Source organism: Periophthalmus magnuspinnatus, chromosome 24 (assembly GCF_009829125.3).
Source record: "Periophthalmus magnuspinnatus isolate fPerMag1 chromosome 24, fPerMag1.2.pri, whole genome shotgun sequence".
NCBI classification, from domain to species: Eukaryota; Metazoa; Chordata; class Actinopteri; order Gobiiformes; family Gobiidae; genus Periophthalmus; species Periophthalmus magnuspinnatus.
The window spans coordinates 20,287,054-20,304,921 of NC_047149.1; the positions used below are offsets into that span (position 1 = coordinate 20,287,054).

At 39.0% G+C, this 17,868-nt stretch overlaps 1 protein-coding gene across 1 annotated transcript; it reads left to right on the plus strand.

Moving 5' to 3' along the window:
* Positions 1-4,086: 4,086 nt before the first annotated feature.
* Positions 4,087-13,097, plus strand: LOC117393073 (breast cancer metastasis-suppressor 1-like protein-A). Its single transcript, XM_033991253.2, has 10 exons — positions 4,087-4,400; positions 4,618-4,708; positions 6,237-6,364; positions 7,046-7,125; positions 7,695-7,791; positions 7,886-7,975; positions 8,048-8,112; positions 9,535-9,574; positions 9,807-9,936; positions 11,094-13,097. The coding sequence occupies exons 1-10, from the start codon at positions 4,265-4,267 to the stop codon at positions 11,209-11,211; spliced, it is 975 nt and encodes a 324-aa protein (XP_033847144.1). The 5' UTR covers positions 4,087-4,264; the 3' UTR covers positions 11,212-13,097.
* Positions 13,098-17,868: the final 4,771 nt, after the last annotated feature.

The window sequence follows — 17,868 nt, forward strand, 5'->3', positions numbered from 1 at the left end:
GGTCAGTGGTCTGTTGGTGACTCCTTTGGTTGGTCAGTGGTCTGTTGGTGACTCTTCTCGTTGGGCAGTGGTCTGTTGGTGACTCTTCTCATTGGTCAGTGGTCTGTTGGTGACTCTTCTCGTTGGTCAGTGGTCTGTTGGTGACTCTTCTTGTTGGGCAGTGGTCTGTTGGTGACTCCTTTGGTTGGGCAGTGGTCTGTTGGTGGGTCTTTTTTGGGAAAAGCCAGTCTAGGAGCTCCCCTTGTTGTCAAGGGTTATCCCACAACTATATTTCCAGTTTTTGAAGGCAGTGGGTTATCCATAGTAGGTTCACAAGAGATAAATACATAATATGTTAATTCAACTGATACTTTTGCTGCATAATATTAATAGAGATGTTTTTTGTAAGATTTGGTTAAGTTTAAGGCTTTGGGACATGGAACACTCATCCCATCCCGTAACAAAATGCTGAACATGTAGGGAGTCCCAGGCGTGATTACCGAAAGCCATACGTGTCAGTGACTGGAAGCCCGGAACAGAAAAGTCTTTACAGTTAAGTTAAGAATCATGTCGTCATTCACTTCCTCAGCAAAAGATAATCTACTTTTGGTGATAAATAAATGAATACAATTGAAAATACATAAACGTAAAAACATGAATAAAGATAAAGATATGAATAATAAGACCGAGTGATTAAACATTACCAATTTATTTAAGGTTCATTCTAAACAAATGCAGTTTAGAGTGACCTCAAGTGGATGAACATGAATCTCAACAATGATCTCAACTAAATGCATTCAGATTGACTATTTAAACCTCCCATAATCTTTACTTTCATTATTAAATATTGTGCATCAAAAGTATTACAACAGTTGAATCAATATATTAAGTGCATATTTTATTCCTGTGAACTACAGATAACCCACTGCTTTGAAAACAGAAACAAGCCTGTGTAATAAAACTCAGGGGGAGCTCTGGCCTTTCCCAGAAACCTTCCAAATCTCTGCCTCTCTTGATAAATGTGCGTGTTGTCTGGAGTTGTTTAGCTAGATGTTAACTGATTTCTTACTGTCGTTTTATTGTTTTTTGTTAAAATATTTAGCATTACTCACTGACCCCCATGTACCTTTGCCACTCACTAATAAAGATCCAAAGGTTGTCATCTGCATAACCTCTTTTATAGGGTCACAATTTATCATTCACTGTAGTAAAATGTGTACTACATATAAACTCTGCAAGTAATTAAATGCAAAACCAACATCAGGAAGAGCACACTGAGCTGCATGCACAAGTTTTGCATTGGGGAGATAGGAGCCTACTGCAAGAAACAGACAGGAGTAGAATAGGTACAGAACCGGGAACCTTGTTGCTATGAGGCAAGCATACTAAATTAGTTGGAGTAACACTTTTGTGCACACTACTGCTTTATTTTACAAATGAAGCAAGTACTTAATGGCATAATCGTCAAATCTCATTAGTCTCAAAAGAGTGGAGTGCCCAGATTTACTCAAGTGAACTGTTTGGTGTTATGGATGCACATTTTCATAATAATAATCGTAGCTTTATGATGTGCCAACATGTGCAAAGAATACACCATTGCACGCTCCACCAATAAAGCCACTCAAAAATTATTCAAAATTATGATTTGCATTGATTTACATTGACAGCCTTTGTTCCCATGGACACATTCAAAGTCACGCAAATCATTCTGACAAGGACTGGGAACAATCTATTGTACTAAAACATGCTTTGATGATTAGATATCATGTGTTTTTTCCATAACAAGAAAACCACTTTTTGTTAATCAGCAAAGGGAACTGGAAGAAATCACAGCGTTATGAAAGAGTGTGCATTTCAAAGTCAGATTTTCTGCTAGTCTTGACAGAGCAGAGAGTTTCCTGACACACTGACAGTTGTGTGAAAAATCAATGAGAACAGAAGCACAGAATGGAAACAGCCAGGCAGCTCTGCTACTAACCGCACTATGCTCTTCAAGAAGTGTGTTCAGTGTTGGCTAAAGAGATGGTTAGTGGCTGCAGTAGTACATTTTTTATTTTGGTTTGCTAAAAATATGATAATTACCCTCCACAATAGCCCACTCTAGGATAATGATACTGGTTCCAATTTATGAGCTTGCGTCTTAACAGCCCTACAATAGTGCATTATTTATTCAACACACTCATAGAGATTGTTGGCTTGTGGTTTTTGTATGTGAATGTGATGATGTCCGAGATGGTGACAGTTTCCCCTAATGATTACATAGTATTCTCATAAAAAATATCTAAAAGGAAAAAAAAAACATAATTTCTATTAGGGACTATAGACCTCTATATTACAAAAATCTATATTTTAATAAGTTTTATAGTTATACGTTTTATAAGTTTAGTTGACCCTATATTGTTGACCTATAGAAAGTTATCCTGTCAACTGAAACCCAGTAATTCTCAGATAGAATGATGCCTGGACCACGTTTAAATTGACAATGTTCAAACCTTCTGCGCCCTCGTGTGATAGAAAGAAGAACTGCATCTTTAGCAAAAACCTTTAAAACAACTAGTATCTCTAGTTTAATGTATTAAAAGCCCTTATAGCCTTTTTCTAATCCTACATTGCATTGTGTTTTAACTCAGCACTGCTTATACTGGAGAATGTGATATGCTGTAATGTTGGATGTTATTAAATTCCTTTGTTGTGAAAGACAGGAAGTTCCAAAAAAGTTTATTTTTTCTTTGTTGAGAATACTTACTCAGCTGTAACTCATTCACTACACTAACGTTTGCATTTATTATTATTAGTATTATAGTAGTAGTAGTAGTAGTAGTAGTAGTAGTAGTAGTAGTAGTAGTAGTAGTAGTAGTAGTAGTAGCAGCAGCAGCAGCAGCAGCAGCAGCAGTAGTAGCAGTAGTATTTTTTTCATACAGGACTATTTTTTACATCTATGTTTGAACCTTCCCTAGTTGGAGTCAGACACTGTGATGTCACTGCTGATTTACAATCTAGAATAAAGTGAACTCATTTCAGGTGCCAGCTCATTGGGTACTCACTGAGGTTTCACTGAGTTCTCACACAACAGGCCTTCACTTTCCACAGTCTCCAACCGCTTTCACTGTAGCACCTGCTTGTCAGCAGCTCAGAGGTGAAACAAGAGCAGGTGCCCTGACAGCTGCACCCTAGGGCTCTCCGCTCATGTGCCCGTCTGTGCACGAGCCGAAGCCCAACACCTCAGCCCTCCTTCGGCTGCTGCAAGCGGGAAAGTAGGCTACTGACTCACAACATGATGACAGCACTGTGTCCTAACTGTTCAGCTATGCCTGTAAACAATGAGGAGACTGGAAATGTCAGTACATGCAGACTTCACTGAACCATCATGTGCTCTACGTGTTATGTTGCTGCACAGTGAATGGAGGATTACATTTGGTACATGATGGGCTGCTTATTTTTCCATTAATTATTTCAAGATGAAGAAGTTGTGATCCCAATAGTTTCTCAAGTAAGGGAAAATATGTGAATTCAACCCATTTGGTATAGGTCTACTAATACAAAATAAATTAATTAATAAAAAAAATACAAGATTTCTGTGTAATCTCTCAGTCATCCAGGTCTGATCCATAGTAAAAGCCAAAGTTCAATCTGTCAACTGGACAAAACTTTGTAGGAGTGAAGACGTTTTGCTGCTCATCCAAGCTTGTTGCTACCTGCTTCAGTTCTGGTCATTGCTGGTGGACACTGCCTTTTCTAAAAAAAAATAAAAATAAAAAACCCAAACAAACAAAAAAATAAATACAATTAAATAAATAAAATAAACAACAACAGCAACGATGATGATGATGATAATAATAATAATAATAATAATAATAATAATAATAATAATAATAATAATAATAATAATAATAATAATAATAATAACAATAATAATAATAATAACAGATCTTTATTGAGTGGGCCTATATCATTCAATTTCATTTCAAGGTTTTTCATCTTTTAAATTTCCTCCTGTAAAGTTCAAAATGCTACGTATGACTGAAGCCATATGGGAAACTACAACTCCCATCATCCCTGCTATTTATCGTTGCCCTAGTAACCTCTCCTCTCGTCGGATTGGTTGGTCAGAGACATGGGTCTGAGTAAGGCGTTCTCTGATTGGTCCACGGAAGCCATGTTTGCACGTCCAGCTGTCTCAATGCTAACCGGTTAGCTGTCTGAGCTACATTTTTCCTTTTACTGGCAATTTACAAACTTATCCGACCGTGTCACCACTTTAACACTAAGCTATTGGCACTTGGCGATGCCGGTTCACTCCCGGGACAAGAAAGAAAACAATCAAGACGAAATGGAGGTGGATTTTCCGGATCAAGACGGCAGTAGCACAGACGAGGAGGATACGGTTAGCTCCTCGGTGTCTGAAGATGGAGACACATCGGGTAGGAAAAAAATAGGCCTAATGTTTCTAACTGAAGCTAACTACACAAATACGCAAAAGCAGACAGCAGTTGTGTCGATAATTTGTGGTTAAAATGTAATAACTGTGTAAAATTGACAGTTAGAGGACAGAAAGAACAGTGCACTCACAAGAATATGAGCTCTTGTTTGGTGTGAAAAGCTGCTTAAATGGAAGTTAATTGTGTTTTATTTGAACAGAAATGGACGATGAAGATTGCGAGAGGCGGAGGATGGAGTGTCTGGATGAGATGACCACTTTGGAAAAGCAGTTCACAGATTTGAAAGAGCAGTAAGTTGTGTGTCCACTCCCACACAAGCTGTCAGAGTGTCTGGCAACTCATGCAAGGTCCTGAGAAAAGTTACATGCATACTTTATACTTGGGAGAAGTGCAGTTTCATTCAGCTCTTCCACTTCCCTTGTCATTTAATATTGTAATATATATAGATAATAATTGAGGTGTATATGAACTCATTTGTGTTTAACTTCAAACAATGATGCCAGCTTCCCTAAAACATAAGTACTTCTTCTTAGGTTTTACCCTCTGGTTTATAGTGTGGCAGAGGTGTTTATGGCATCATGGAGGAAAAATGAAATAACTTAAATGAGTAACTAAAGATCAATGTTTTGTTTTTGTTTTTTTCATTGCCAATACTGATACCGCTTGTTTAGAATACACTGAGACCGATGTTTTTGGGTCGATATCTAGGGCCGATTTTTATTCTTTTCCCCAAATTTTGTAATTGTAATTTAAATTTACTACAAACTCGGCTACAGTCTTTTTATAACCTTGAACTTATAATAGAGCTGTGTAGTCATATTTTCTGCAGTTCTCTCTATCTATATACTCAAGTGTTCAAATAAAGTGTATTCCTTAGGCAGCAGGTCGGCCAAAAGAAAATACTGGTCTCTGCTGAAGATTAAAGGCTGATAGCTCATACGCCAAAAAGTGCAAATATCAGCCCAATATTTTAGCCAAACAATATATCGCTCTATCTGTATAGTAACCACAAAGGTCCAGATTTCCCATTTCTACAAAAGTGACCAAACACAACCTCTTTGTTGTAGTGACAAGCCTTTATGAAGGTTAACTCATCGTAAAATGGAATGTACAATTTTTGGAGTATTTCATGAGGTCAGACTGATGTATTTGCATGCCCAGCGTAGTACCAAGACCTTGACATATTTGATAAAATAGACTGCAGGCCTTCAAATAGACTTATTTAGTTCAGCACACTCTGTACTTTTGTTACTTTTGTTGCAGAAAAGAGCAACAGTTGATAAGGTAAAATAAAATAAGTTGGTGTATTTATATTGTTTCAGTTTGGAAATTTAAGACATTATCAGCAAATATAGGCCTTGACTACATAGATTAAATTTATCTTTATTTATACAGGGAGAGCCCAATGACAGCACCAGACTTTTTCATAGAGTGTATAATGATGAATTTTAAAGAAACGAGAAGCTGTTAAGAAACAAAGGGCTGAGTGAAAGAGTTAATCTAAAGGTTTCAAAGTAGAGGGGGAAGTCTGCATGTATATTATATCCCCATAGTCCAGTACAGAAAGAAAGAAAACGTTACATGCTACAACTCCCTATTATTCCTAGTCTGCTACATAACTGAATCAAATAAATGTCTTCCTGATGAGACCATGCAAGAAACGAGCTATCATAGCCATCATTTTCTACCCTCATTAGATGTAATGATGTCTGATTTCCTCTGCCATTTCTTTAACTTTTTCTAATACATAATTTCAAAGGTTAATGATGGTATTTGAGCCATTCTTGCCCATTAAGTGCCATTGCGTGCTATGTCCAGGCTGTACAAGGAGCGTCTGAGCCAGGTGGACATTAAACTGCAGGAGGTGATGGCCGGCTGTGCACAGGAGTATCTGGAGCCTTTAGCCAACCTGCAGGAGAACATGCAGATTAGGACCAAAGTGGCAGGTGCGCACTCACTGTTCTCAATCAGGCTTTGAAACTTTGAGCATCTGACGTAATAATGACACAATTCACGCTGACATTTATGCTTGTGTCTCTTAATGTCTGAGATGCTGTGAAGAAGAGTGACCCCCCCCCCCCCCCCCCCACACACACACACACACATATATGGATGTTTTGATTGTAATGAAAAGCATGTGGCCTTACTGTGAGCAGACTTGCATTTCCACAAACCTGATTCTTACGTGGCCTGGAGAAGATCCTTTACCTGCTTGTCTCCATGGAAATGTAGTTTTTTTGGCTATGATATTCCACAGTATGGCATAAAGAATGTTCCAAAGAATGTTCCAAAGTATGGTTTTGACTTTTGTTGTTCTTCTTCCATGGAGTCAGGTGCAGGTGACATGCTACCTCCAGGAAGTTGTAGTGTTGCTTTAATCACAATCAAATTTATTTATAGCATTGTGGAATGATGGTGACAGTTTGTCTAAAAATGTCATGTCAGTATCCAATTGCCTCTATTAATGTGTAAAAATAGATATACTAAGGTGTTCTGGTGTACTACATGTTATCTTGTAATCCTACAGGGAAAAACTTATCAAAGTAAGGCTTGATCAGGGCAAACACCTTGTGATGCTTCACGCTGTGTGGAATTTAATAATTGATCATGTCTTCTTGTTATGGCAGGAATCTACAGGGAGTTGTGCTTAGAATCAGTCAAGAACAAATACGAGTGTGAGATCCAGGCGGCCTGTCAGCACTGGGAGGTAAGAAACCCCCAACTAAACTACGTCTCGTGAGTGACTGTGGTAAAAGGCCTGTCATGATAAATACTTCAATAAATCGTTCAATACGTGAGAAATGGAACAATCAGTTTTTGGGGGTCAATATTTATCATGGGTACTTTTTCTTTGTATCAGTAGGTTTTTTTTTCTGTACTACGATGAGATTAAAGCCTTTGGGAGTTGGATTATGAATTTATGAAGTATGATTCATTATATACATGCAAAATAACTACTTTAAATTTTGCATGCTGTTATGTATTTATTCATCAGTTCATCTTTTTTAAATAATTTTTGTACATTTCGAATACTTTTTAGGATATTTCCGATTTATGGTTTGGTTTCAATATTATCATTTATCGCCCATATTTACCTCATCCATATAGCAAATCAAAATGTGTTATTGTGATAGACCTATGTAGGTTCTTTTCTACAATACTTTTGCAATATCCTGCCTCATGGCTCTCTAGTTTTTAAAAAAGAAAAATGGAAAACTGTCAGTTACCATTTGCCTGAAATGTCCTGCCAATACTTTTCTTCCCTGCGCTGTGAAGAGTGAGAAGATGCTGCTGTTTGATACGGTGCAGAGCGAGTTGGAGGAAAAGATCAGAAGACTGGAGGAAGACAGGCACAGTATTGACATAACCTCAGGTAGCAGCGCGCTCCAACCACTACATCACAATGAAACTTCAAACGCAAACTTGACCAAAATATCTCTCTCTTTTTTTCCATTTTTACTTTTCAGAGTTGTGGAGCGATGGTCTGCACTCACGAAAGAACAAGAAGAAAGACCCATTCTGCCCAGTGAAAAAGAAGAAGCCTGTTGTAGTCTCTGATATCCTTTAGTTTGTAGTTCACCTTATATTATTCTTCTGTTTTCTAGACTTTTCCTTAATTGTGTTATCACGGCCGTATATTGTTTACATGCTGCAAGATCTGGACATTCTTGAAGACTGGACCGCAATAAGAAAGGTGCTTGTTCTCCTTCAGTATTTAGCGTTTGTCTCCGAGAGGTTGTACATTACAATTAATTCAGTTTTCTACAAATAAATGTATTTTGTACAAAGACAGTAGACTAGTAATAAAAATGTCAATCTAGACTTTTCAGTAGGCTTAAGCTTAAAGGTGTGCCATGTAATGATTCTGGTAGAGGGTTTGTCACTTTCCATGGCTTTGCATGGAATGTTCCACAGTATCAGTGTAACCTTATCTATCTCCATGGAGACAAGCAGGTAACACCACCAGGCAAGTTACAGGTCAAATCTGAGGAGAAGAGAATTTTAACCAGCTGTCTCCTTGGAGGCGAGCAGGTGACGGACCCCCCACTGGAAAATTTGCGTAGTGTACCTTCAAAGAAAAAAGGCACTGAAATTGCAAGTAAATATTTACTTTCTTTAACACAATAAGCGATTGTCAAACTAACGTTAATCCAAATGTGTCGTAACTCATATTTATTATTCAAGTTACTAAGCAACAGCACTAAAGTACAAATAGAGACGAGACAAGATGACACATGGAATGCCGTCATTCATCTTCAGAAGTCCAATGATTACCCAATAATTCTGGAATATTTTAGATCCCTGTTACCGATACTGAATCAGTGATGCATTCTACTAAAAAATGCATATTTAACTGCATGAATAGAGGGATTTGCAATACACGGTACTTTCAAGATTTAGAACAGTGCATTTTAAACACATATAATATAAAATAAAACTATTCAAATAAAGGCTACACATTTGTCTTTCACTGTAGAATACAGTTTGTGGCATTGTTTTAATATTTATTATGCCTCAAAATTAGCTTTAGCATTAGCATTGAGACACAAACATCTCTTTCTTTCTAAAGTATTCATTTATTTGTTTAGTCTTTAACATGTTGTCAGTGACATCCATCCGCAGCTCCCTGTCCACTGCCTCATCTTATTATTTATTAATTTCAGAATGACTCGGCAAAAACCTCATAGAGATACAATTGGACAGGAAGTAGTGACGCTAACAGTGAGGTGGCCGGGTGCTGTTGTGCACAGAACCAATTGTGATTTGCATTAAGTTAGATTAAGTTTTGCATGATCAAGGAGGCAGAATTCATTTTGCCTCTTTGATCATGTAATATAACGCATAGGATGTGTTGGCTCTTCCAACTTTCACCTGATTTCCCATTCTAGTCACTCAGTTTTGTTGTGTGGTTTCATTGTAGTTTTAAAGTTTAATAGAGATTGAACAGAAACGCTCCCTCGTGTGACTTCTACACTATTTAATTCATGTGTCTGATTTTGAGGGCTAATGAACAAGCCTCTATAGTCGTTCATTTTGAAGTGTATGGGTCGATGTTTGTACCGCCATAATGTATACACAGGAGTCTGCCCATCTCATTTGTGTCTTGTCCCTTCAGGCCATGGCGTCCCTGGGTCCGCACAGAGTAAAGGTGGACGGTAAGTTTTGTTTTCTCTGCAGTAAAAGTCTGCATTGATCTAAACTAACGCACAGGGCTGGACACTCTCTACTTTCACTCCCAAAGACTAATGGTCATTATTGATCCCACATAGATCTCGTCTCCTCTTGTGTCCACCTTTAATTTTTTTCCTCCAACTCTATAGTGAGTTTTTGATATGATTGCGTTTCCCCTCTTTGACCTACGCGTTGTCTTTTGTTGGTTTTATGTAGTCCCCGTGGTGAAGGTCGACCGGCATCACCATGTGGCGCGGTCAGAGGACGGCCGGCTGTTCTATGACAACCAATGGTACTGCAGAGGACAGGCCATCTGCATCAACCGCAAGGACGACTACCCCACCAGGTCTGCGGAGGAGAGGAGGGGAGATTAGATTATAGTCTTTGTTATAGTCTAGTCTTTTTGTTACCAAGACAATCAATCTATCTTGAGTTTGGACTTTGACAGCAGTTTGTTCTGTTGCCCACAGTCAGTGTAATATAGCTAAAGTGACTTTATAACTCAATAAAAATAGTGTTGTAATTACATTTGCGATTCATTTGACAAAGGACATTCAAAAACATTAACATTTAAGAGAAGACTGAAACTTGGTACCCACTTGCACTTCAGAATGTTTGCAGATGTTGGAGTTTATCTTAAAACGACAACAAAAACTTGTATTATAATGAGAAAAAGTTTTAACAGATTGCACAGTGCTAATACTTTCTGCACTTTTATGTAATAATAATGCACTGCCTGGCCAAAAAAAAAGTTACCACCAAAATGTTGAATCGCCTTTAGTTTTGATTACGGCACACATTTGCTTTTGCAATGTCACAAGAGTTATTTCCATCCAGTGTTGCATTAATTTTCCACCAAGGTTGCATTGATGATGGTCGAGTCTGACCGCTGCACAAAGTCTTCTCCAGCACATCCCAAAGATTCTCAATGGGGTTAAGGTCTGGACTCTGTGGTGGACAATCCATGTGTGAAAATTATGTCTCATGCTCCTGAACCACTCTTTTACTATTTGAGCCCGATGAATCCTGGCATTGTCATCTTGGAATATGCCCGTGCCATCAGGGAAGAACAAATCCATTGATGGAATAACCTGGTCATTCAGTATATTCAGGTGTCAGCTGACCTCATTCTTTCAGCACAGACTGTTGCTGAACCTAGACCGGACCAACTGCAGGAGGCTCGTACCTATTTGCTTAGTTAAATCCTGGTAGCGACTTTTTTTTGTTTTTTGGCCAGGCAGTGTAATACATAACACTTGTATAGCACTTTTCATGACACTTTAAGATCGTCACATAATTCAAGACGAGACAAAACACAGATGAAAGAAACGGTTATTTAAGACAGTTATGGTGAGTTTTCAAAGTTTTTTTGAAGATGATGAGGGAGTCTCGCCCTGTCCCACCCAGGTCTTATGTTTAGTCCTGCACAGTGACCCTAATACTACCCCAATACGTGGTCTTTAAATCCCCTGTTGAATCTAATTTTAAGTCTATCTTTTGCAGTGCCATCATCACCACCATCAACAACGACGAGGTGTGGTTCAAACGCTTGGACGGGACCAAGTCTAAGCTGTACGTCTCTCAGCTGCAGAAAGGCAAATACACCATTAAGCACTCATAGGCCTGCTCCTTAAACCTCCTCTCTGTCTTCGCGGTCCCGTTCTACATGCTTACCTTAGTTGCAGTGACGTGTGAGCAACATCAGCAAAACTCGACAAACGTATGTGACGATAACACATACACTTGGAGTCTATAGTTAGCATTTGACTGTAAATATGTTGATAAACTCACAAAGTGTCATTTTCTCTTGAGATTAAGTGCTGCTAAACATGAAGGGAGAAAACTGTTGACTTGTGAAGCATGGAGCGTGCCTTTCTGGGACAAGAACTATCAATGCAGTGAAGCCTTACCCTGTTTTAGAGGACTGAGCAGCAGGCCAAAAGTGAAAGGTCTAAGCTTGTCTCAGTATTTCTTGCTCTGTGGAGCTTATAAATCTGTGTTATAGGGCCCCAATTGCCTAAAACAGCAAAATTGCACAGGTCGTCAACATTGAGTTTGTATGAGAACAGTGCGTTTCGATGTGATGAAATTGTCTTGATAAACTGAGTTATGTTAGATGGCGCTCAAGGTTTTGTTGAACGCTTGAAGAAATGCCACAGTAGTCCATGTGTTTTGTTTTTTTGTTTTTTTGTTTTTTATTAACCATATAGTTGAAATCCTATCCAACAAGTGCACTAAACATGACAAAACATAGACGATAGAAATCTAAACTGATTTAAAAAAAAATGACTTACTATTAATTAAACACTACAAAAAACGTGAGATTGAACAAAATTATTTATTATTACAATATATTGCTGCTTAATTTAAAATTCAGCTGTCATAGTGTTGTCAAATGGTGTGTTTTTGTTCTAGACCATATTAAAAGGTTTAAAAAAATGTAAGTTGGGCTAGTTGGTGCATGTATTTTGTCTATGTTAAACTTCAGGAGTGGCCATTTTGAGACTATTTGTGGGCTCAAGATTACTAAACACAATAACACAATATTTGATCATCTCCCATAATCACTGCATTGCAATAACACAATTATCAATAGGTCTGAGGTAATAGAATGTGGAACTATAGAGATTGGGATTGTGTTGTTACATTTCCTTGCATTTTCAGTCAGCCTAATGTCAAACAGGGAGATTTTAAGATGCTAAATACTAAACTTGGCATTCATTCAAAAGTATAAGACTCTATGTAGTGATATACCAGTAGTGACTCCACAGCCTATCGGGTTGTTTAAGTTTTATATTGTTTTTGCAAATCTATCTCTATGGACATTTGGCACATTTTGTCAATAAAGTTTTCTATTTTACTGTACAAGAATAAGAGTAAAGTAACATTAGGCAGTCGTAAAGGGTCGAAACGGTTGAGAAACGATTGAGAATCAAGATGGCGGCGTTGTTTTTCGTCACTGTGAATCCCCTTTCGTGTCTTCATGTTGCCATTCGTCCCATAGTGCCTCGTAATCATGAGCGCAAGGCAGGTTTAGACTGTCGCTGCGATGCTGGCCATAAAGGCAGACGCAAATTAGATCTTTATTTGTCCTCGTATATATATATCCAATATGTTACGTTTCTCATTTTCTTCAATATTAAACTCATTTTTCAGTGTTAATCTTAATATTTTGACTGTCAGAAAACCTACAAAAGGAGCCACTTTCCAACTCCGTCCTTTTAACATGTTGCTTTATTTCTTCGTGAATTTATTTCTTCTTTTGTGTTGAAATTGCGATGTCTTGTGTTTCTGATGTAAAGACAAAAGGTGCTTAAAACAATGTGAAGCCCAAACGCGTCATCAACTGTACTGTTGAAGAAAATAATAACATTGCATTACTTTTTCTTTTTTGTACATTTTTATGCATAATATTTTTCTTCCACGAATGCTGGAAGCTGCAAAGATAAAATGTGAAATTGTGCCATATGCATGTCATTAAAGACTTTTCTGTTTGAATCTCTATTGAATCTGTGCTGTGTAGTTTTTGTTGATATTTGACAGTCAGTATGACACAGCAATGGGTATTTTCATTACATTGCACAATACAGAATGGGTTGGGTGTATGTTTCCTATTGTCGCTGGAATAATAGTTAATCATGCGCACGGTAACACATTTATTGGGCATGAAAAAAATGTGTTGCCTGGAATGTTCCTTCGTAAAGTACAGGGCAAGGCCAGTTTATCTGTACAGCATAACTGGTACACAAAGTATTCAAAGTGGTTCACAGAATAAGAAGGACATTAAAACCGCAATACGACAAATCAAAACGTAAATAATCACCATAAAATGAATATTAAAAGAGAAGAGTGCAGAATAAAAACCTTTCAGTCGTACGCACAGCTAAACAGAAACATTTTGAGTCTGGATTTAAACACACATGATGAGTTACAGGTCAGATCTGTGAAGACGTGACCTTCTCCACAATAGGCATGCATGATTTTCAAGGTATTTTTGAGCAACGAGAATGCCAGTAATAAAATAAATCCTTCATCAAGTTAAAAGCCTTGTTGTGGAACTTCCAAGTAAAGCAAAAACATCTCCGTGGACACAAGCAAAAAAGGCCAACCCCTTCCTAGAAAAGTTACCCCGCGCGCCATGGCTTTATGATGAGTCTTTAACATTACCCTGTATCAAAACTCCCTCTTAAATATTTCATGATTCAGCTTAACCTGTGCTCACTTCAGGTCAAGCTCATTTTCTTTTTTCATTTTACATTTCCAGATCAAAGCTTTCCACTTCACCTCACATATCTTTATATATTATCCCTATAGCACAAACCGAGCAGCCTGGATAACATCTTGCACAACTTATTCTTAAGCATAAAGAAATTCCCTGACGTTGCTTGGGCCAAAGTCACCCCTGGGCTTGGATGAACCTCTCCCTTGGCTCTTGTCCCATGTCGCGAATGCTGCCTTCTTCTCTTCTGGATGGGGGCAAATGCTGAGCCAGTCCTATTTGATAATGGCTCCTTAGTGCCTCGTGCTGCTCAACCTTTCAGCTATTATTTTAGATTAACTACATGCGGTTTTATTGATTGCGGATAGGGCGCTGATGTACCGCTTTTCCTACCCCCGTGCTTTTGCCTTCAACAGTAAGGGAGACATCTCATGCACAACGGCTCTGATTGATCTATAGGGGGAGGTATTGATCAAACGTAGCCACAATTTAAATAGAATCAATGATAAACGTGATTGGTTAAGCATAGCCCGTACAGCTCAAGGCCCCTTGGCTAGTTTTGGCCTTTTGTAAAATGCTTTAAGTGTAATTACATTGGCAACAGGAGGTGTAGAGCTTACTGACTGGATCTCATGCTAAGTCTGTGATTTCATTTAAATGCAAAATGTGTATGAATTATATATTGCATGTAATTGAGGGAAAGCAGTTTAACTTCCCCTGAGAAGACAAGTTTGTGGTGCTGCGGTGAATTAAATTGACAATTGTAAATAAATGCAGAGGTATAGTGTTTTATTGTCTCTTTTCTCTGAAGTAATTATTAGTTAAACCCCTGATAAATGCAGTATGCAAAGAAAGACTGATGTTTGTAGTTTTAAAATGTGAATCTTTTGCCTCGTACCACAGCAGACCTTTTGCAGTCTAACAAATTAGATCAACAAGTGATATATCTGATAAGTATGCATACTGCTACCTCTATTGGCAGGAATTAGAATGCAGTTATGAAGCTTTTTATTGTTTCATATTGTTTTATCAAATCTACAGGAATCTCCATGAATCATGAATATAAAAGTTACTTCATTTTTTTTATGATTTTGTTAGTGAATTGTGCAAATGTTGTTGTTCATACCTTTCATATAGCTTGCCATGGTTCAATGTTTACCGTACCTGGAAATTCCTCCTATATTCACTTATATCTATGGACATTTAAAGCTAGACTATGTAGCTTTTCTTGAGGCGAGCATTACCTGCGCGTCTAGGTTGATATTGTTTTGCCTAGAATCTATCCATCCACAGTCCATCCATCATTTTTTTCTTCTGTTTATTCAGGGTCGGGTCACGGGAGCAGGAGTCTAAGCAGGAACTCCCAGACTTCCCTCACCCCAGACACTTCATCCAGCTCCTCCAGTGGGACCCCAAGACGTTCCCCGCTTCACGGTATGGCATTAAACTTATCTGTCTTGTATTCATTCAGTTAGTGTTTTTATTGCTCAAAAATATCTGTAGTCTGCGTTTGTCACCTGCTTTTCTCCACGAAGGTACATTTAACGCTTTACTGTGGGATATTTTAAGTAAAGCAAAAATATCTGCATGGAGACAAGCAAGTGGCAGACCAGACCCTCCTCCAAAAAGTTACATAATGCAGCTTTAATGCAACATCTCAAATGTAAATACAGTAGTCTGCATCATTTCAAATTGCATTACTTCTTACCAAGTTGTACCACATGGTGTCAGTGTATCACTACGTTTGAACTTTTACATTTAGGGAGGAAAGGAGGGAGAGAGAAAGAATGAGGGAGAGATGGAGAGTGAGTGAGTGAGGGAGGGGTGGGAGGGAGGTGGTCTGTGAATCTGGGGCACCCTGCTGCTCGAAGCCTTCCAGCTGATGAGAGAGAGCAAGAGCAGCGCTATGGATGAAGGCACGGTTTGATCACAGCACACTGGCCACGTCCACTACTGCTGCTGCAACAGAGGAGAGAGAAGAGAGGGACTCGAGGAGGAGAGGGAGAGAGAGAGAGAGGAGAGGGGTAAGGAGAGGGTGGGGAGAGGGAGACAGAAGCAAGGGAGACAGAGGGACCTGAGGGAGAGAGGGAGGAGAGGGCTAAAGGGAGGGTGGGGAGAGGGAAAAGGAAGCAAGAGAGGATGAGGGGAGTATAGAAGAGATGTGGACAGGGTGAGAAGAAGGAGAAGAAAGAGGGAGGGAGAGAAGCGAGAGGAGGAAGAGAGAGTGAGGAAGTGCGAAGAAGATGGAAGAGGAAGGAGAGAGAGATAGGAGGGGACGAGAAGGGAGGAGAAGAAAAAAAAATGGGGTGAGAATGAGGAAGACAGAGTGAAGAGAGGGAGAGAAGAGAGGAGGGAGAGAGAGAGAGTGAGGAAATGAGAAGAGGGAAGGGAAGGGAGAGAGAGGATAGGAGGAGGGAGAGAAGGAAGGAGGAGGGTGAGAGTGAGGAAGATAGAGGGGAGAGAGAAGGGAGAGAGTGAGGAAATGAGAGGAAGAGGAAAGAGGAAGGAGAGAGAAAGGATAGGAGGAGGGAGAGAAGGAAGGAGGAGGGGTGAGAGTGAGGAAGACAGAGAGGAGTGTGTGAGGAAATGAGAGGAAGAGGAAAGAGGAAGGAGAGAGAGACTGGATGGGGTGAGGAGGAGGAGGACGGGGTGAGATTGAGGAAGATAGAGTGGAGAGAAGAGAGGAGGAGAGAGTGTGAGGAAGTGAGAAGGAGAGGGAAGAAGAGAGGGAGAGAGAAGACAGGAAGAGGCAGAGGGAAGATAGAGGAGGGATAGAAGTGCGGAGGAGAGAGAGACAGGCAGACTACATTACCCAGAATTGCAAATCTGCTCGTGCCTTCTCCAGATCCTTCCATTAGTCCTATTCTTAAATTCACATATATCAGCCTGAAATGGTAGACGCTGGTAGTACATCATAGTCATGAGCCGTACAAAGACATTATCAATCAATATTTTGCATCTACTTAGCTACCATTTATTTTAATACCACATAGTATGAGTTTAAACTGGTCAAAATCGGTTGTCTTCACATTAGACCTCATTACGTCCAGATTTCAGATTGAGGGAAATGTCCTGTTTCGCTTTAGGCACAAAAATAAAATCACAAATGATGAATCTTTGCAATTTCGCACTCTGTATGCGAGTTTGTGTTTCATCTGAATCCACAAACTGCCGAGATGTTAACCATAGACCACTCCACGACAACATACATTTTTGCCAGTCATTCTTAACTCTCGACACTTTTTTGGGTGTGGACTTTTCCAGAGTGATTTGGTTGTTGATGGATGGGAGCGTCTTCGGTATTTTAAATTTTTAATGTGTAACTAGAGCTGGAGGGGGTCATTGGGACTGTGTTTACTGCAACACTGCGGCTAATTAGACCGTGAAAGTGTCATTGTGGCCTAAATTACTAATACCTCTGCTGCTACTACTGCTACTAGTGGACGGGTGTGGTACTGCATGCATGGAAGCTAGAGCGTTAGGATTTGAGATTTTAGTATTTGTTGATGTTTACGTGCAAAACAATCATGTGTTATTTAAAAGTAACATTTTGTTTTGCTGCTTCTGTGGTTTGATAACGCAGGTACAGGCTCTATCTGTTTTCAGTTCTTTTGTGTCATGAGCCAAATCTGAGTCGAAAAGCAAGTACATCCCCTTACTCTTCACCCAATCTCACACTCAAAAAAGATTCAAGATTCAAAATTCAAGATTCACATTCAAAAAAATATTGTTTTCATCATTTTAAAGTCATAATATGTAACATTTCTCACTTGGGGTCCGCTTGTTGCTTGTATCCATGCATGCATATGTTACTGTTTTACCTGGAATGTTCACAGTATGACATTAAACTTGTATAACTGAGAGTTGGCATTTATTACTTGCTGATATTTTACTGCTCATAATACCTTATTGTACGCATGGGTTGCCTTTCCATAGATCTGACCTATAACTTGGCCCAGTTTTGACCACATGAAGATACACACATTTGAAACCAAACTTTATAACATTCCAGGAAAGCAAGTACATCTCCATAACACGCTGGTGGTAGATCCCAAATCA